A 20,648-nucleotide genomic window follows, 5' to 3' on the forward strand; every position below is an offset into this window, starting at 1 on the left:
TGATACATGGAAAGGTCATAACCTGTTGCTGATAAGTAGTATTGAAAGAATAATTCAAATTCGGAGCCTGTACTTGGATGGGTAACTCTATGATAATTGTTAGAACTGAATGCAGAAGTCCCTTTGCAAGTGAAAGAAATACAACTTAGCCCATTAATATTGGCACGGGAACAAGAAGAAGGATAAAGTTAGATAGAAAAGGCAGAGGATTTGACCTCCATTACCGCCCACATTTTAGCACCAACCTTACAAGACAATTTCTGCAGTAAAATGGAAGCCAGGGAAAGAATTTAATTGTTTCTAAAGTTGAAACTGTACTTCAACTTACAAATTGCAAACCAGCAAGGAATAGTAGCAACTCAGACAGAGTATCCAATTTAAGATTTGAGGTGTCCATTTAGATATCCTCCACTTTTAATTTATTTACTTTGGCTTTAGTGCAGATTACTGCATCTGAACCTAATGAGGTTTCTACAAGCTGGATGGTTAAAAAGTCCAGTAGAATTAGCAAAGATGTAGAAATTTACCTTTGTTAATCTAACTAATTGATTTTTTTTTAAAACTTTCGTTCAATTTGTTTTTTGTTTCTCTTCAAGACTGACCTGGAATTTCAACCATAGCCTTTACAAAACCACCATACAGTTCAGAGACAAAGATCCTGTTACCAGGGAGAAGAACTGAAAGAAATTCAAGCTCACATCCAGGTAACACCCAAAGAAAATTCTTATGCTACTTGGTACTTGTGCTGTATTTCACCAATTTATTTGTTGTCAAAGCATCTCTATGACAGTAACATGTTCAGAACTAAAAATTGTTTCCCTTCCGTCATTGGGATGACCACATAGGCAGAAATATACAAATTTTTTATAAAAACGATTAAGATTAAGTTTTCTTTCAACACGAGAATACAGGCATATGCAAGCAATCACAAAGGTGAGCAGGTGGCAATAAGTAGTCATCTGTGGAGGTTCACAGTCATTTGCTTCTTTTTGTGTCATAAAGCACACAGGAATCTGCAGCTGTCTTCATCTGAAACAATTAAAAAAAGCATATGTTAGATGAAATACTGGAAGATTTGAACAAGTCCCAAAGGTACCTTTTAGTGATACAATACAAAATCATTATAGCAGATGTCCACAATTGATTGAGCTAGAAAAGGATAACCTTCTCAATGATAAATTGATAAAACAGTATGTATAAAGTTGTTCATGGTGCAATAGATCATCACAGTTGCCAAAGAAACAGCAGAAAGAAGAAATGTCCTTAAAAAGTTGTTTTCATGCCTGAAAATGGAAGCACACAGATATTGCACAGGAGAAACAGAAAAAGATGCATAAATATGCAACCAGGGAAAACAACTGGCAACTAATTGGTGCAATTAGTAGCTGCTGGCACAAACAACAAACAATGGAGATTCCAGCTTTGTGCTAGACAAAGGCAACATGAAAGAGGATAGCTTGCAGTTACAGTACAGGCTCAAAGACTCCATCTTGATGTTATAAGTTGTTGGTGTTTGATGCCAAAACTTATGGCACCAATCTGTGTATTAAATTGATTGTCTATCACTGGTGTAAAAAAGATGTGTATCTAGGGCTGCAATGAGTAGCAAACGCTGCTAGTCAAGTAGAGAACACTGGTAACAGTATATCATCTTTGATGCCACATGTCAAATTTTGCTGCTGTTAAGATTTCTTTCCTCCCCACAAGCAGCTTTTATGGTTCTTCACTTGCTTCAGAGGCAAGTCCTTTAGGTGAGGCAGGAAAAAAGGGTTAATTATTCGGCACCCATCCTCTTGTGTTGCTCTATGCACCATCCATCCCAACTTTTCAAAAAATTACAACAGTGTTTAAGCAGACAGCATTCAACTCTCTAGGTCTAAAATAAATAACAGCATCCATTTTCAACTCAAGATGTATTCACTGCAACTCAAGCTTATGCAGTTGCGGTGCTTATCTGGCTTTACCACCTGCTCTCAAGCAATGGGACTAGCATAAGCTAAGCCTCTCTTTGTGGAGATGATCGTAGTGCTATTCAGCTTAATAGCAATACAGTTTTTCAAGTATAAAGCCTCTCAAGATCAATTCTTGCTTCATGCATGCTTTGTTTGGTTGCTGAGGAAGTGAAACAGAAAAGTTTGCTTTTCCTCTACATTGCTTGGTACAGGGAGGAAAATTCAAGTAAAAATCAAAGAGAAAATAATGGGTCAAAATTATCTCCAAAAGCCTATCTTTACTTTTCCTTCTAAAAAATGTAGTGCTTTTAGAGGAAATAAGAAAAATAACAAATAATCAAGTGATTTAGAATAGTTTAACCAACTCCTAACCACTTCCTTGGAAATTTTATGAGTTCAACCAAATATGAGAATTTACAATTTTTCTCCTTTTTTTTCTTCTCCTCATTTAACTTTCTTTCATTTTTGTGGCAACCTAACAAAGTCAAACTAATGTCCAACTTCTCTATCACCTGCTTGTCTCGAGTCTTCCAAGAAATACCGAGCATCTAACCAACATTTTCACAAATACAGCCACATTATTCTGCATCATAAGCAAACTCGATAATTGATTTGTACTGAGTTTGAGGGGGCCTAGTTGTATAAGGAAAAGATATCCATACTGTATGTGACTACTTATAAATGTTTACACTTGTATTACACTCGTATAATACATCGGAGGGCAAAAGTCCAAAAAGTAGTGACATTGTGGCTAACATACAGCTAAATACGAGCAATCAAGAATCCATTATTTAATGTAAACTAAAACTTAACCTTATGGCTCTACATTGACAATAGGCAAGAGCTCCTCAAGAACAAAATAAAGTGAAAAATACCTGTATAATGTTAACCACTTGCTTAATTGCCCATCCAATCAGAGTTACAAATAATGTCAATGAAAGAAATGAACTCTGTTTCAAGGTATTCAGGCAAGCCTGCCAAAAACAAGGGAGAAAAGTATGTTGCAAAGAGCTTTTCAACTTGAAAACAAAAATGGCAGCATGATACAGGAGAGGCTTACATCGAGCACGCTTTCAGATTGGTTATCAGCAACAAGGAAGAGGATGATGTAAAGAACCTACAGCATTGCAAAGCAAAACCACTATCAATATAGTGAATAAGAAGTTTTAAATAAAAAAAATGGTAGGATTAACAACCTCAGATGCGACACAGCAAAAAGCCATGAATAACCGCTGCCCATAATATGCCTTCAAAAGCCAATTACTCTTGTCCTTTACATCCTTGTGACTAGTCTTGCCTGATAAGAAAGAACTATAGTTGCATAGCATCAGAATATTAGAACTTTCAAACTAATCACAAGACAGGTTCAAAAACATGTAAGCATGACTCAAACTTGGAACTTGAGATTGTATGAGTAATGCCAAAAAAATATTGACCTGATTTAACTGAACTCAGAAACTTGGGCAAGTTGTGACAAGTTTTGATTTCAACATATAGATAAAGAGGTTGAAAAAAAATCTTAAACAATCATTATCAATCCATCAAACAAATAATTAAAGTTTGATTACTGAAATAGTTGAACATAAAGACTCAAGTATCTTCATATAACCAAAATAATTGTAAAATCAACACATTTTTATTTTTCATCTTCTTAATCTAGAATATCAAAAGAATGCATAATCACAAGTATAGGATGAAACTTAGATATAACATGTTTTGGGATAACATAAAATCACTTTGCATGTAGGTCTGTCAACCATAGGCCTGATGAAGGCTAGAACATAAGATTGTAGATATTGTCACCATTGCTCAAATTAGCCACTTGGCAAACGTGATTTGGTGAAAACCTACGAACCAGTGGTTTAAAAGGTTTAGACATAGAACATCAAGTTGTGATTGTGTGGAAGTACCCAAATCCACATTTGGTTTCTAGATTGTGTGCTAAATCAACATGAGCTCTCTTCATATTAAGATGAAGAAGTTTGCCAGGATAGGACCATGTACATTGTCCCACATTTGTTACAATTTAAACACGAACGACTAAGAGTTGAATTAATGCTCATGTGTTCCCTTCTCTCAAAACATTAGAAAAAATTGTTGTTAGATGTTGCTATTGATTTTCACATGAAAAGCAGCAACCTAAAAATTATGTGAGTTACAAAACTACTATCTCTATGATACAAATTCTTGGTTAATTACAGATAGAGGAGAGACTTCTTAATATTTTGCAAGAGCTACTTAGATTAGCCCAAAGGCATGCCAATATAGTAAAAAAGCACTATCCTTCTCTAATCAGTGCCTTAATCCGGTAGAACCTGACCAAACTATTTTGTCAGCAAAGTTTCATTGGTGGTTCACCAGTCAACAAAAGACAGATAAATTAGGGATGAAATTGGAATCCAACTCAAAACCCATTCTCCTCTAGTTCACATCTCAAACAGCTGTGCCTCTCTTCTGCTGTTGTTATCCCTCTTCTCGTACGGCAGTTCCAAGGTCAAGCCCCCAATCCCGGTCCCTTGGCTCCATGACCTTCATGTTGAGCCTTTGTTGTGGTTTGTCGCCTCCACTGCCTCCAATGTGGAGCACCCAGTTGTCATCCCACCCTCTCCAGCTCTGGTTTTGAGCCTCAACCATCATCTCCCCTTTACCCTGCCACCTTTGACAGTGAGCCCCAGTTGCCATCCTCCTCTCTTCCACTGCCTCTAGCAATGAGACCCATCCCCATACCTTCTCTGCCATTCCAATCACAAGGCCTTATCGTCAAACATCCCCCAACGAACACTCTGGTCCATAACAGACAAATGATGGTACAGACAAAAGAGACAAGAGAGGCCGCAAGAAGGTTAGGGTTAAGGGGTTGGGGGCACATTGTGATTTTTCTTCTCCTTTTTTTAAACTTTATCTATATTGGCATAATATCTGAACCAAGTAACTTGAACAGTTCTGGCTTTCTCTAGGTTTTGGAATAACTCAACCTGCACATGCTTACAGGTGATAAGTCAAGTGGGTGTGCCCAATCAACCAGCCCGTGCTTTGAAACACTACTCCTAAAACTTAAAGTCAAAGCTTGCAACGGAGATATAATTTGGTTATAGAACCAAGTGTAACAACAATTAGCTCCTATTTGGTGCTCCTTAAACATACCAATTGATAAGTACTTAGGGATACTGCCAAATCATAATATCATAAATCATGCAAGATTCAAGGCATTACAGTTGCCTTTTTTTACATCATTGCAGTTTTCCCTCTACCTATATTTTATTTTTATGTTGGCTTGGAAAAGAGAAAACTAAAATCATCTCTGAAGAGAAAAAAATGAATTTATCACCGACCACAAGAGCGTAGCATGTGTTACAGGAAAATAGGAAGTAACACAAGTTCCAGTGAACATCCCTTGAAGTTCAAAAATCAGTAGACGTTCTTTTAGTGAGTTCTCATGCTCTCCAATAGATTTCACCATATGAGAAGCTATATTTGTAAGCTAATAGTTTGTGTTCAAGAATTTAAATTTATATAACAGAAGAGATATGCGGCCCAATCAAGAAAACAGTAATACCTATACATTTGCAACCAGTGGCTTGCAATGTCCAATCCAAGCAATGACAAGAAAATCAAGCCTGGCCTGCAGAGAAGATTTTATGGTACTAAAATCAGTCATGTGGACAAGATTCCAAAACAAAAGACATCAAACTACAAAAACATGCATACCTGTATAACTGTGAGAGGATCGCCAACAAACAAGCAGTGCTTACTCTGAAAAATGCAAGCATAAATCAGACAGGATGGACAGATGCACATGCTGAGAAACAGACTCCATTCAAGTAGAATACAATGGCTACAGGATAGATTGGTTCCAAGCATTCCATAGAAGCATGCATTAACCAGCTTGTCAGAAGAGTACCTGTCTGTTACCATGTCCAAAACAGCTCCAAAGGTTGACACTGGATCATAAAATCACATAAATTAATCAAATGTCTAACCTCAGCATTTCCCTTTGTAACAAATTAGCTTCAGCTATTTAAAAACTTGGTGCAAATGTATAAATAAATGTAACTTGTTTGATCTTATAGAGAATTTAAAAAAAAAATTCATCGGTTTACTAATAGAATGGGATAACCTCAGTTTATGAGCAAAAGATAAAATTAATTGCTTTTTCAGAACAGCAGCTAACATGAGACAAGTTACATCGGCTTCAGTCCAAGGCTTGGTAAAATAGAAAAGTAACATGGAACATCAAATTTCTAATAAGCAAAAACAGTATCATGCTTTGATTCAAACTACAGGAAACGAGAGAATTTGATTTCACATGCATAGAAAGTGAGAGGGCTCTAATTGAACTGAGAGCTTCCTCTTCATATTCAACAACCAATAAGCTTAGACATGAGAATTGATTTCCTTGAAAGTTAGTATTGCAGCACTAAAGATTAAATTTAAAAATTAGATCATGTGTACGTAGGACAAGAATCTTTGAGAACGAAGATTTTTCAAAGAAAGATTGAACACTGAAGCAAGAATAAGAAGAACAATTGAGGTATCAACGTGATTTGTCACAATCTGTCAAAATGTCCCACTAGCATTGATGAACCAGATAATAGAGGTATCAACGTGATTCTAGAAGCCGTTGGAAGCATGCACCTAATCTTATGTGAGCATCACAATCTTAGATCTCTATTTTGTTCTCAAATTTCTTTTACATATTCAGTTGCCCACCATTGAGTCCTGTTATCTGCATTACCTGGACCATCTCGACCATCTCAAAGAATCTGTCAAATACATGTCTTGGATAGGTGTCCAACTCTAAGACACTCGAAACATCCTCAATTTTCATCTTTTAGCGATCAGTAAAGAGTTTGCCCTTTCTAACAAGCTCAATTCAACATAGTGATATAGGAAGGAGGCTTTTGTCCTTTAATGTAGGTAACAAAATAACATCACAAGCAATCATGTTTCTTGCATCTACAAGCTAGTGTTGGCATTTGGATGAGGAACATGTATATTGAAACACCTTAACAAATAATATCTTTCAATATATTCCATTATACAACATTTAAAAGAAATATAATGTAATAACATTTAGTTAAAGCTTCACCCCCCCCCCTTTTTTTCCTTTTCTTTATCCGTCTCCTATATCTCTTTTCTTCTTTTTACAGATTCAACTTTAATATTTATCCAAAAATACAACTCCCATGCTAATGTCCATGCAACAATGGTTATTATTATTTTGCAATATTTATCTCATGACAAATGTTAAAATAGAGGGAAAGAAAACAGAAAACTTGATATGTTGCTTTTCTCTAAAGGCCAAACCATCTATGTGACTTCGTGGTTCATAATTGCATTATTATTAAAACAAAAAAAGAAAGTTGGGGCCATGTGCGGCAATATAAGGTATTGAAAACTTGCATCAAGAGGGGAAAAATAAACAATTCTCACCTTGATTGAATTTTCGTGCAAACCAACCATCCAATCCATCGCAGAAAAAACTGAAATTCTCAAATACTATCAATCCATTACCGAAAAACTATATGCAGTAGTTTACAAACATCAACACTGTATAAACATTATGATAGTTACCTGATGAAGTATAGTATAGCAAAGAGTGTTCTGTTAGAAAAGCAAAGAGCAAATGCCACACAATTCATTATGACTCTTATATAGCCTGTATGTCATTTAAAAAATAAAAAAATGTTAAAAGACCCATGAAATCAAAGTCACATGAGTGCTTTGAATGGGTGCCGAGTGTCAAGTTGTATATGAATATCTTACATGCTATGCAAATGCAGCATTAACACACTGCATAGGAAAAAAAAGCTAAAATTAATGCAATATTACATATTCCAAAGAGAGTTAAGCGGGGCCCATTATCAAAATTGGAACCTTACTTTGGCAGAACAGAAGAAGAAAATAAGACCATGTTACTTACTAATCTATATGAAGAAACAACTCAAACAAGAGGAAAGCATGATAAAGCATGAGAAGAGTTCCCACCAACAGAAGATGGTTTATTTTTCAGTCCTTTAGGGTCTGACCACTGTATCATAATGCATAATATAATATGCAATGCCAGTAAGAAGTGCAAAAGGCAACAAACAAGTGCTACGGTATTTATGTTGTACATATAACAACGCTGTTCACATGAGAGAAAGAGAGAGAGAGAGAGGCTGTTGGATATGGTGCAAAATGGATTATCATTGACAGCAGATTTGCAGACCATCATCTAATGGCTTGACCTCTTCTTGAGCCAGCTAGAGGAGCCCAAGGTAAGTACAGATATCAGATGTGTACACCACAATCTAATGGCTCAGCTAGAGGAGCCCAAAGTCAGTTTTATTCATGATTCTGACAAATTAGACCGAGAAGCCTCAACTCCACATCCGAAAAGAACTTATCGCTCCTCTTCACCTTTTTATTGTCTCTGCTTTTCTAATTTTATCAATTAGCGGTACTCTTAAAATAAGAAAATGAATGCATTGTCAGCAATATCCTGAGCATTTTTATAACCAACAGATTTAAGTCCATTAATTTGCCAAATCTTTATTATCTTATTTCTATGCACCTGCAATTATGTACTAAGACATGATAGGTTTCAAATCCTCGACCTTGCTAGATGTGCCATAACAAGTAAATTACAACAAAGAATTCATTAGTAAAGTGTGGTTTGCATAATACTGTCAAGCTTGGTCCCTTTGTGATCTGCTAGCACATCATGCAGGATTGAGATTTTCTTTTATTTTTCTAATTTCCCCCCTTTTCTCAAGGATATAGAGCGACCCATAATGGAAGAACACTGCAAAAGATGAGATCTGGACCACACGACTATGAAGATGGGTTTCAAATAAAGCATTAGGGATTAACAAGCTTCACATCAGTAAGCTTACCTATAATGTTGGGGATGTAGAGGTATACTGATAGGGCTTTCTGAGGCGGTGGCTCAGCCATCCTAGCTTCTGAAGCAACTCTAATTAAAACTGGCTACGTCTCGTCTCACTCCTCTTCCTGTACACATTTATTCATCATCATAATCATCAACAAAGAAAGGAAATTTACAAACTCAGGTCGTTCCACAATACTTTCTGAATCAAATAAACATTTAAACTAACTATTAGGAGAAGAAAAGAAAGGCAACACAAGAAAAAGCAAAAGAAAGCAATAGACTCTTTCAAATGCACAAATTTCAACAAGCTTTTTATTAAAGAAAGAAAGGACTTGGAAATCCAAACGTTTGTACACTCTGAGCGATTAATTTTGGTAATAGTTAATTTAAAGGACAGAGGCAAAAGGAAGGATGAAAGGCAATGGGCCGAAGCCGTACCTTCGACAGTGAGATCTCAAGCGAGGCCACACCGCCCCCGCTGTTGCTCGGAGCAGTCGCCGGCGAAGGGCAGGGACGCCTTGGATGGAGCGTGGGCACAGGACGAAACACGAGAAGAGGGATAGGGATGGGAACCCTGGATGGGGCCAACAAAGAAGAAGTACGTGACATCCAGCGTTTGTTCTCAAATGTTTGACTAAAAATCGATGGTTGGGTGACCGAAAGTACCGGTTTAAAAGCTGGAGTTTTTTTAATAAATCAAAATCCTTTCCTATTTTTCCTTCTTTCTTTTCTAATTCCCCTACTCAGCACTGTGCTACTCGGAAAGTTCAAAATCCTTTCTAATGCTTTAGTATATTTGGAGGCTTGGTAGGCACAATAGGAGTTATGTTGCCTTGAGGGGTTCCTCCTCCTTCCTTTTCTCTCCACCGCCGTGTGATAGTCCCATCCTCTTCGCCGACCGCGCGTAATACGCCGCCGCCCCCCAGTCCAACCACGTGGCACCACCTGCACCACCATCGACCAACCGGCAAGACCACCCTATTGGTCAGCCCCGCCCCGTGCACTCCCATCAGCATCCCGATCCATTGACCCTCCCGGTCTGGAAGAGGCCTTGGAAAGGGGAAAACCCCGACGCCTGAGGCAGCGAAGGAGGGTGGAGGTGGGAGGGCTGGTTGGCCGCCGGCGAGGCCATTCCGGGGTTCCCCAGCGGCGAAGGCCCCCGATTGCAACAAGAACCCTAATGTAGAATCCAAAATCCTAGGGGAGGAAAAAAAAAATCCCAGCTCGAAAGCCCCCCGAATCCCTTCGGGGGAAAAAACGCTCTGAGAGGATGAAGAGAAAACCCTAATCGGTCAGAGAAGAGATGAAACAAGATGGCGAAGAAGATTAAGAGGGAAAAATCTCACCTTCAGAGAGAACGAAAGAACGAGGCCATTTTAGAGCGATGACGCAGGTCCTGAGGGATTGGGCTCAGTACCAGGAGGGCCGGTGTAGGAGCTTCAGGGAGAAAGAGGAGGGGTTTAGACTTTTTAGAGTTCGGTTGTAGGTTACCACGGGAGCTTTGTTTGGTTTAGGCCGGGCTCGGGTTGTCTTTCGAGCGAAAGCATGATTGATCATCTTTCACGATATCAACCGTTGGATCCCGTCTTGCACGTCTATGAAAGCACTTCAAGCTGTCTCTTCAATCCGTCTGGAAGCGATTTTTGTGCGATCCAACGGTTGATGTCGCGAAAGGAGGTGAATCATTCTCTCGCGCGATGGATGGGCACCCGAGTCGATGCGTACGTTTGGCGCAGAATCTAACATTACTTAGACTGCATCATTTGGGCCTATCTGGAGGTTAAAATGGAGGGAATCTTGGCCCATTACTATGATAGGAGCCTACAAAGAACAAACACAAAAGAATCGGTTTTCCACAAAAAAGTAAGAAATTCGGTGTCTGCTACCATGCGCACCTTAGAAGAAATTTTACATTACAATGTCCATGGCAGAGCGGAAGATAGGGAGAGTCTAATTTGATTCCAATGTTGAAACCATACTTCTGGCTTACAAGTTACTAAGAAGTAAGCAAGGAATAGTAGAGATTTTGACAAAGGATCCTGTAAATAGGACAATCTTAAGCTCTAAGACATCCCTTAAAATTTAAAATTTCCCCTATCTTTGGCTTTCTTGAGATACTACATTGTAGCTAGATGGGTTACGTCCAATAAAATTAGCAAACCTATAGATATTTACTATTCTAAAACCAAGAATTTATGCTTTTAGCTAAATAGTTTGAGTCCAGTGTAATAAGCAAATAAATAGATATTTAGTATTCTAAAAAATCAATGATTTTGGCTTGCTGATAGCTTAAATTTCTAAAAAACAAAATAAATATTAATCTTCTATTTAGATGACAAGATATAATATAAAAATTATGATGTCAAGGCTAAGAATTTATCACATCTTGGTCCAAAGAACGAGCATGCCAATTTTGAGTGTTCTAAACTTTAATTTACGCGGAGTAGGATTGTAGAGGATTGAGCTACACAAGATATTCTTGATCTTGTCGGATTTAATTTCACGATCATTTATTTAGATTTATACCTAACATATTAGCCAATCAACGAGACTGATTCATGAAAAATATTTTAGACCTAACAGATTATTTGATTTAGATTGAATTGAAATTGTTCATATCCAGATACAATTGAGTCAACTCAAATCACACCTGCTATTCGGATCAATCATTTAGTTATACTTTTACAGCTATTAATATCGTAATCTCATATTTTCAAGTTAAATCGGATCAGATTCGGATTAATTTTATTTTTTAAAACTAAATTAGATTGGGATGCTATACAAACTAGGTCAGGTCGGAAGGGATCAGGAATTACAATCGGCAGACCTGACCATTTTTTCGACTTGTGTCTAATTTTTAACACCAATCTCAAAATACGGGAACGGCCCTAGCGTCAATGTCACACCTGATGTCAAGTCGAGCATCAGATATAGCAGCAGTGGATCCGAGATGCTGGAAACTGATGTCTGCGAGTGGAAAACCATATTTTTAGCTCCCCATGAATCCATGCTCAATTTATAATAATTAATACTCGATTTGTCTACTTTCTCTGGACCTGCCAGTCTCTTTTGACATCTCTCTGACATTGATATGTAATGATTATTTATAACAAGCGACGTGAAATTATTTTTGTTCAAGTGTCCCTTTTTTTTTTTTTTTTTTTGGTACAGATCTTTCAAGTTGTCCTTGATATGCCCAACCCAGCAAGTCCTTGAAGCCTGCCTCTCTCTCTCTCTCTCTCTCTCTCTCTCTCTCTCACCATTTCACCCTTTTGAACGTAGAATAGCACTGAAAAAAATGCAGAAGGCACTATTTACCTTGGACTCTAACTCAAAATTGCATGGAAAATGTTAAAAATCACTAAGTTACACCGGACAAGGAGCCCGATTGACCCAGCAAGATCCTGATTAATACCACCTATTTTTAAAAGATGTTTGATTCATAATTAAAATCAGAATAAAAATAAAATTAAAATAATTTGAAATCGAAATCGAAATCGAAATGTCCAAATTTTTGAAGCATTTGGTTCATAATCAGAATCGAAATCGATAATTCTCATTTGTTGTTGTTTGATTTATCTAAATATAAGAATTGAAATCAACTCAAATTTTATTTTTATCTTTAAATTAAAATTTTTAAAAATTAAATTTTTAAAAATAATAAATAGATAATAAATCAACTATTATTGGAGCTTTGACAAATAGATAACAAAAATGTGCTTACATTTGTTTATCCAGAGCTTGGTGGAAAAAAAAGAAAAAATTGACCTTCCTCAGCCTTAAATACATAAATAAAACGTACTTATGAATTGGGTTTTGAGAGCTCCAATTTTGAAAGGTTCAAAAATTGCAAACTTTGATGACATTTCGTCGTAAGTTTCTGACCAGTTGCATGAATAAGCATGGCAGTAACAAAATTTACAATCACAAACATTAAACTGTATCTAGCATTGATAAGCATAACAGCCATTGTCAATGTATAATCATAGATATTAAACTGAACACAAAAAAAAAAAAAGGGCTGAAATTTACTTTCTGTTATATGGATTATAGACTACCACATGTAAAGGTACAATGAAGAGGTAAATAGATGCTGGATTTTTATAAAGGCAACCTGCACTATCAACATTAGTTTAAGTTTATTTTTTAAAAAAAAACTTACAAAATTTGACAACCAGGTTTGCCAGAACCAATGCCTTAAACAATTAAAAGACATCTCTTTGGCCACGGTAGCTACTGCAATGCAAAATTCATGTATTTGTTAGCTATTTCTTACATCATATTGTAAAAAGATGATAGCATGCGGCAGGATATGCTATTTTTAACTACTTTTAGCAACAAGACTGCCATCCAATGGACTCATCAGGGGTATAAATGACAGAAATCATCTTGCAACTGATCATACTAATAATATCAAGAGATATTAGGAAGTAACTTTGCAAAAGAATTAAATGTAAAACTACCATCAATTATGGTTTTGGGGTTGCACATAAGCATCAACCAATTTCATATGCACAGAATAAGATATCTGAATGACAGCTCCAACCATTTATCTCCATGTTAAGATAAAGAGCAAACAAAATAAACATGTATACATATACCTGCAAGAGAAATGAGCAGGTTGGCCTTCACTTCTGCAACACCGAATAAAAAAAATGACAAACTTTTGAGAAGATTGAACATCTAAATTTTTAACAGGTAGCAATTAATAATAGATAAAAAGAACAAGCTAAAGTAAAAATTGCTGGAGCTCTCAAAACTCAATTAGAAAAATGGTAAAAAGACAAATAACACATATGTATGAGAAGAAATATGAGCAAATGCTGATAATTCCAGCATCTTTTGGTATCAGTCATTCTTTTCTCTCTTCCTTCTTTCGTCGAGAGGTAGCTGAAGTTTATTATAATATTTAAAAAATCATAATAAATCAACATTAATTTCACTGTCACAACCTCAATATGTACCTTTTCAAAAAGTAAATATGCAATTTCATCATTTACTCACATACCTTTTCAAAATCCAATGAATTAGTTTATACATGCAATTACAACCACAATGTGTACATGCCTTGGTATCCATGGCCTATGATTTATTTAAGAATTGATGTGATCTTAATTTAATGATCACCACCATATAGAAACTTCTGAAGAAGACTTTGCCAGCCACAGCAAGCCAGGATCATTTTTCTCAACACTTTGTAATTTTTAGCTCACCCAAGTTCATCTATTATGACATCTTCATAGAATCCAACAAGAGCGAGAACTTCCAATGCGGCTGTTAAGCAAATTAAATCGGTATAAATAATACCAAACATATCTGACTGTACATCATAGACAAAATTCGATGGTACATAAATACAAACAAACATACAAATAAATAAGTAAACAAAATGTCAAGGTGCCGACCTTTAGAATGTGCCATATTCCTTTGGAACTGGGGACTGGCCTACAAATTTGAAAAAAATTAACTCACTAATAAAATATGAAAGCTCAATGAAAAGTGACTAAGAACCTAATTTTATAACAAATGCATAGTTGTGCTCTTCAGAATAGCAAAAAGAAAGATCATAGAATATAGTACCCAAAAATATCTTTCTTAGTCTCCAGAACTTCAAATATTATGTGCTAGCTCTATCAAGCACAAATTATCCAAATTAAAATTAGATTAGCACTAAAAAGATTTCATATTTCCATCATATGATATATTTTTTGGCTATAATGTAGGCATAGAGAAACTTCAATCTCCACCATCTCACCCATAAACAACGTGCAAGCCAACAATTTTGAATGGAACATGCAAGCCAACAATAATAAATGTTTTAAGCAAAGGATTGGTTTGTCCAGTCTTGTTCCATCAGTGTAATCAAGCAATAAGAAAAGGAAGAAAAATAAGTTTATTTTCTATATTTATTTATCAACATCATATTAGACTACTCAAGTTAAAAATAATTTTAAATTGATCTACTCAAAATAAATTTAGCCCTTACCTCATCCAAACATGCATTTTAGAGTTCGAAGACGTGAAAGCAGATGATGCCATAATTTTATACCATTCCAAGTCCTAAACCGCACATCGTTTGTCATATCAAAACTATTAAGATCCAAATAAATCATGACAATCCTGCAAATGATATATATCATAGCCAAATATAGGAGAACAGAGATGCTAGCAACCTTCAAATTTCATCAAATCTCACAGTCCAAACAAAATAAACATGATCCAATTATTGAGCCAACATCATTATGATCATGAAAATCTAATCAAAAGATTCTCACATTTTCATAACAAAAAGTCAAGCACTCCAACAATAGCATCACACGAAATACTAATGTCTAAAACCTGATGCACCAATGTCCGAGTCAAGAAGGCTAAGCATGTACTGCCTCTTTAACTGTGGTGAAATGGAGAAGAACACTACACTCTTGCTAGGCTCTGCTGTAAGAATATCAGCCATCTTTATCACTTCACTACGAGTCAATACCTCCAATGTAAGTAGCTCTTCCACTACTCTCGCCGCGTTCTTCTCAGCCATCTCCTGCTCATGTGCCATTGCTTCAGCTATGGTACCAAAATGCATATCTATGTGCGACATAAATGTCTCAAGGATCGTAGATATGTCCTCTAAAGTCTCCTTCATAAGATCGGATTCTCCCACCATTCTTGTCTCCTTCTGTTGGATAACTTTCTGCTTTTTTGTCTGTCTCGAACTGCTACCAAATATCTTTTTATCGAAGGAGGCTGTGTAACCGAGTGACCTCCATCGTCCTCATCCATACTAAGATCCATTGGATCTTTATCACTCAAAATAGCTACCTCCTCTCTCTCTATATTTTCAATAACCTCTACAAATGTTTCAGCACCCTTTCTTATTGTCGTGCATGTCCTTCTCATAGATCTCTTCAAGTACATCTAGATGAGAAAAAGCTACTTCCCACAAATCTTTGGCGGACTCATGTACCTATCATTAGAAAACCATATATATTAAGAGATGAACAATAAATAAAATATTATTTGAGTTACAAAAATAATATTTATAAAATATACCTTGCACCACTCCATGTACTATATTTTATCACAAGAGATCATCTTCTTTTGGTCATTCCATGTGCATCCCGTTTGTGATAATATCTCTACAATAGCACTATACTTTTGCTTTAGATATTTTATCTTAGATTCAATGTGGAGTAGTCTTCAAACCATAACCAGGTAGTTTTTCTTCAATTATTTTCTTCAACTTGTTCATATATCCATTCTTAAAACCATCCTCTCCTTTTCATATGGGATCAGTAGACCACTCCTGAAGGCATTCCACTAACACCACATCCTCATCATTTTTCCATGGATGTTTGTTCTTTTCTCTACCATGATTAATTTGGCTACATTCATCAGATTTTATCCTATAATAATTATAAATTATGACTTTAATGATCATAACAAGTATAGCCATTATCTTAAAAATAACATATATTACAAGTATATAACAATAATATTGTTAAAATTTAAATATAAAGTACCCAAATAAATAGAACCATATAACAAATAGTTTCATAATAAGTAAATAATTTCATAACAAGTCCATAACATACTAGGTCCAATGTTCTGATATTCAACTAAAATACTTGAACAAAAATATAAAACATAAAACATAAAATACAATCAACTCCTAAAAGATATAGATTTCTAATTGTTAAACATTTGTTGAGCTAGAGTATTTCTGAAATTGGTCCAATGGTCAGATGTCTCAAGAGTGGTGATGAACTCAACTTCATTCTCTCCCTGTTCTTCCTCTCCTTCCTCTTCCTCTTTATTTTCTTCCTCTTCTATAGGGTCTCTATGCATATACTTCCTTATTAAGTTGTGAAGGAGACAGCAAGCCATAATAATACGACATTGGGTCCGTACAGGAAAAAATGAAGGGCTCTTAAGAATTACCCATCATCCCTTAAGCAATCCAAAACATCTCTCAATCATATTCCTAGCTTAAGCACATTTCTTGTTGAAATATTCTTCTGCATACTGTGGTTGTCGTCTATTTCTTCACTCATTGAGATGATAATATTGCCCTCTATATGGGGCAAGAAATCCCTCTCCATTGGTGTATCTGAAATCAAGCAGATAATAGCAATCTTGACATATAAAATAAAAAAGCATTATATATTGTAATTATAGACAAGAAAATTAAAATAAGCTTCATTTGTATATTTGTGTTCATCAATATATATACATACCTTGAGTCACTCTTAAACCATTTGGCCTACTTATAGCATCTCGAAGCACACGGGCATTATGTGTAGAACCCTTCTAATCGGACAGCACATATATAAATTGTATGTCAGGTGAACAAATGCCTAAGACATTAGTTACAATATCACTTTTTCTTGTTCGATACCTTAGTTTGTCCTTGACAGAAACGATCATTCTAATGAATGTACCGTCTAATGCTCCTAAGCAATTCTAAAACATCAAAAAAAATTTATAAAAATATTTAAGTAATAAAAAAATAGAATAAGGTATATTATTATATACCTTGAAACATCTCCATGCATCATCCGTGCGTCCTCTGTAATAGGCTCAGGGGTGTTGAACAAAACTCTATGTAATTTCAATATGACTTTAAGACATAAATGAAATTGTTGACTCACAGTTTTTCTACTTCTATCAAAATAATTTTCAATTGTTCTATTTTTTTAATGGTGGGTTACTGTGTAAAGAAACATAGCAACAATTTCTTGTAAAGACATGTTTCAAAAATCTCTCAATCCCTTAATATCTCTAAGCATCTCACAGAGTATACCACATGTTCTTCTATCCATTCGGAGTTGACTCATATATATTCTATCATTCTCATTAATAAGCTTACCTAGGTTTTCAATTCTTAACAGTTCTCTCTCTTTCTTTTTTGCTATCAATTGACGCCTCCTAAGATAATGCTAATGTAACGCATTCTTCTCCTTCTCAAATCTATAGGACGACGAGCCATTTCTTGTGTACACAGTTATCTATAGTATTATCTTTTAGCAAAAATATTGATAACCAATAAAATAAAATTGGTAAATAAGAGCCCAAAGCTTTATTATAAAATGAAAAAGCACCTGGTTACAAGATATAGATATAAGTAGTAGAAGTAACATGTATACATCAAAAAGAACAAAGAAGTAGAAAGACAAACTAGTACAGCATAACATAGAAGAAATAACATAATTATGATAGTACAGTAATGAACAAGAATATTCTGACAAATGATCCCAAACTACAAATGGCAATAACATCAAATGAATGCATCGATTCTTGGGTGGGTCTTAAATGTGCTTATAGGCAAGTTTCTAACGAAGCCTGTGTTGAGATATTTTAAGCTAAATATGAGACAAATAACACAAAAAGCACATACACAATGAGAAAAACCAATTTTTTTTTTAAAAAAACAACTAGCTTCAACAATTAAAAAAATACAACCAATAGGCATAGCAAATATTTCATTCGATACACAATTAGTACAAGTAATTAGCATATAAATTAGACAGAATATTTAACAAATGAAACACACAGCACAAATTATCCAATTGAAAAAGAATAAACTTTGCAACACATACAGCACAAATTACCCAACTGAAAAAGAATAAACTTTTCAAACTTCCTCGGATGATCATCTTTTGAAGAATTTAAAAAATGCACGCATGAGATGCTGCCATGATAAATTAAACAACCACAGATCATTTAAATAGTTGCAACCAACAAATTCGGCAGCATGCATATCCAGCATATTCACCAAGATTAAAAAACAACAATCATGTATTATCTGTTAACCCTAACACAGAATAAGAGACAAAATGGTGAGAGGGCAATGACCAATAAAGACGTAAATTAGGGTTAGGGTTCTGGTCAAGGAGTGAGACTAGACATGGGAGGAGAAAGGAATAGAAGGAAAGAAGAGATCAAACCTCGAAGAAACAAGAGCGTGCCAGCGACGACAAGAGGGAGAGCTCCAGAAGCGAAAAAGAGAGACGGAGAGGGATTGGAGACCAGATCGATCGATGATGAGAGGAGAAGAGAGGAGAGGAGAGGTCGGTGCCATCAACCATCGGCAAAAGGTAAAGGATTGAAAGCACCGACGATAGCAACGATCGATGACCATCGGCAAAAGGTGAAGGCTAGGGTTTCTCAACCTTTTTTTTTTTCTATCGAGTTATTGAGGGAGTCTATGGCCATCGGGTTATCGGGATCATCTGGGTTATTGAAATGGGAGAAACGAAAGATAAGGGGCATTTTAGAAAATTTTATTTTAAATCCTGGAATAGGCTTTAATCTATAGAGGAGATCTATGAATGAGCTTTAGGGGGATTGGATCATTCTCATTCCTCTCTGAAATGGGTCGGAATCAAAATGGAACTCCTCCCAACCAAACAGTTGGAATGGGAGTCATCCATTCCTATTCCGATTTCGAATCTCATTCCTGACAACCAAACACCCCCTTAATGTATTGAAGTGGTCAGTATTTGCCACATTAGACCAATGAATAAATGGGTGATAATGGTGGCAGTAATCAAAAAGCAAGGTTGTTTACTTTGCAGTTGTGCCTTTGGCTATAAAGAAGGTACGGTGGTTGTATCTTTCATGCAGAAGGAGGGTGCATCTTCCTTCGTGTAATTCATTGTTAGACCACACAATAGCTGTTTTGAGGACTATATAAATAGATGAATGAAAAGTTTGGAGTATTTGAAGATCTTGTAGGGTACGGTCCAGAAATCGATCTTGTGAAAGAAGAACAATCATTCTTTCGTGCAAAAAATGCAACCTGGATCCATAAAAAAGGTCCTATATCTATACAAGAACTATAGGATCTAATTTGCATATGAATTTGTGAAACTAGACCTTGTTTTAATAAACAAGATTTAAAATAATAGCTAATGATATTATAAAGTTGGCGCTAATGATAGGTCAATGCCAATTTGAAAGTTGCTACTAACTAAAGGAGAGATAATATTTGATGACCCAAATGAGATCACCATGATAATCCGAGATCATTGATAATCTGAGATCATCGGTGATCCAAATTCTATAGCAATCTCATCATTAATAATCTAAGATCACTGCATTTGGCAAGCTATGGTCCACTGATTAAAAATTCTTAGGTTTTCATAAGTAATCTGTTTGATATTTCATGAGAATCTAAGATCGCTCATTATATAACATCAAAATTATTCATAATATATTCCATATAAATATATTTATTAATCATATATAATATATTATATATAATATATTTATAGATTTCATAAAATATATTTATTAGTCTTATAAATTATGGATCATATAAAAATATATTAATTGTTATGAATCATATAAATATTTATTTTGATTAAAAAAATAAGATAAATAAAAATAATATATTAAATATTTTTATTATATAAATATTAGTACAATAAGATATTTTTACTCCAATTTAAAATTATCATATAATATGATAATAATATGATTAATCATATATTATAATATAATATATATTAAAAATATGATATATAATATAAGATATATAATATTGATAAATATTTTAATGGTATATTGATGCATCAATTTTTTTGTTAGAATGAGAGATATTTTTATTCTTATGTTTTAGTTCAAGATTACTATCCAGAGTGATCTTGCATTCCTGACCTCAAAAAAATGTATCGTATCATTGAATTAGGGGATGATTTGAGAAGTAGGAATGATTTAAAATCACTACCATGTAAGATCATTATAGTACAATCAAATACGATAATCTTATTATTTTCATCCATATTATTTTTGATCTTAGATAAATCATTCCATACCACATGTCTAAT

General features: G+C 35.2%; 1 protein-coding gene across 4 annotated transcripts; it reads right to left on the bottom strand.

The window, feature by feature from the left end:
* Nucleotides 1-721: 721 nt before the first annotated feature.
* Nucleotides 722-10,331, bottom strand: LOC105048242 (probable CDP-diacylglycerol--inositol 3-phosphatidyltransferase 2). Of its 4 annotated transcripts, none has more exons than XM_010927496.4 (13): nucleotides 10,173-10,331; nucleotides 9,265-9,400; nucleotides 8,831-8,948; nucleotides 7,719-7,745; nucleotides 7,527-7,611; nucleotides 7,386-7,435; nucleotides 5,854-5,893; nucleotides 5,661-5,705; nucleotides 5,509-5,574; nucleotides 3,149-3,263; nucleotides 3,013-3,069; nucleotides 2,828-2,926; nucleotides 722-1,029 (listed from the first exon to the last, which is right to left on the bottom strand). In XM_010927496.4, the coding sequence occupies exons 5-13, from the start codon at nucleotides 7,592-7,594 to the stop codon at nucleotides 976-978; spliced, it is 594 nt and encodes a 197-aa protein (XP_010925798.1). In that variant the 5' UTR covers nucleotides 7,595-7,611; nucleotides 7,719-7,745; nucleotides 8,831-8,948; nucleotides 9,265-9,400; nucleotides 10,173-10,331; the 3' UTR covers nucleotides 722-975. The 4 variants fall into 4 exon arrangements, with proteins under 4 accessions (XP_010925798.1, XP_073116472.1, XP_010925795.1 ...); XM_073260371.1 differs by lacking the exon at nucleotides 7,719-7,745 and adding an exon at nucleotides 9,493-10,088 and having other exon boundaries at nucleotides 10,173-10,305; XM_010927493.4 differs by lacking the exon at nucleotides 7,719-7,745 and having other exon boundaries at nucleotides 10,173-10,330.
* Nucleotides 10,332-20,648: the final 10,317 nt, after the last annotated feature.

The sequence above is a fragment of the Elaeis guineensis genome, chromosome 7 (assembly GCF_000442705.2).
Source record: "Elaeis guineensis isolate ETL-2024a chromosome 7, EG11, whole genome shotgun sequence".
NCBI classification, from domain to species: domain Eukaryota; kingdom Viridiplantae; phylum Streptophyta; class Magnoliopsida; order Arecales; family Arecaceae; genus Elaeis; species Elaeis guineensis.

Excerpts from the sequence above, each read along its gene's own strand:
- LOC105048242 (XM_010927493.4), bottom strand. The coding sequence starts at position 8,891 with ATGGCTGAGCCACCGCCTCAGAAAGCCCTATCAGTATACCTCTACATC. Across the intron at positions 5,706-5,853 it reads TTGGACATGGTAACAGACAG|AGTAAGCACTGCTTGTTTGT; the intron begins GTACTCTTCTGA and ends TGCATTTTTCAG. Across the intron at positions 2,927-3,012 it reads AATCTGAAAGCGTGCTCGAT|GCTTGCCTGAATACCTTGAA; the intron begins GTAAGCCTCTCC and ends TGTTTTTGGCAG.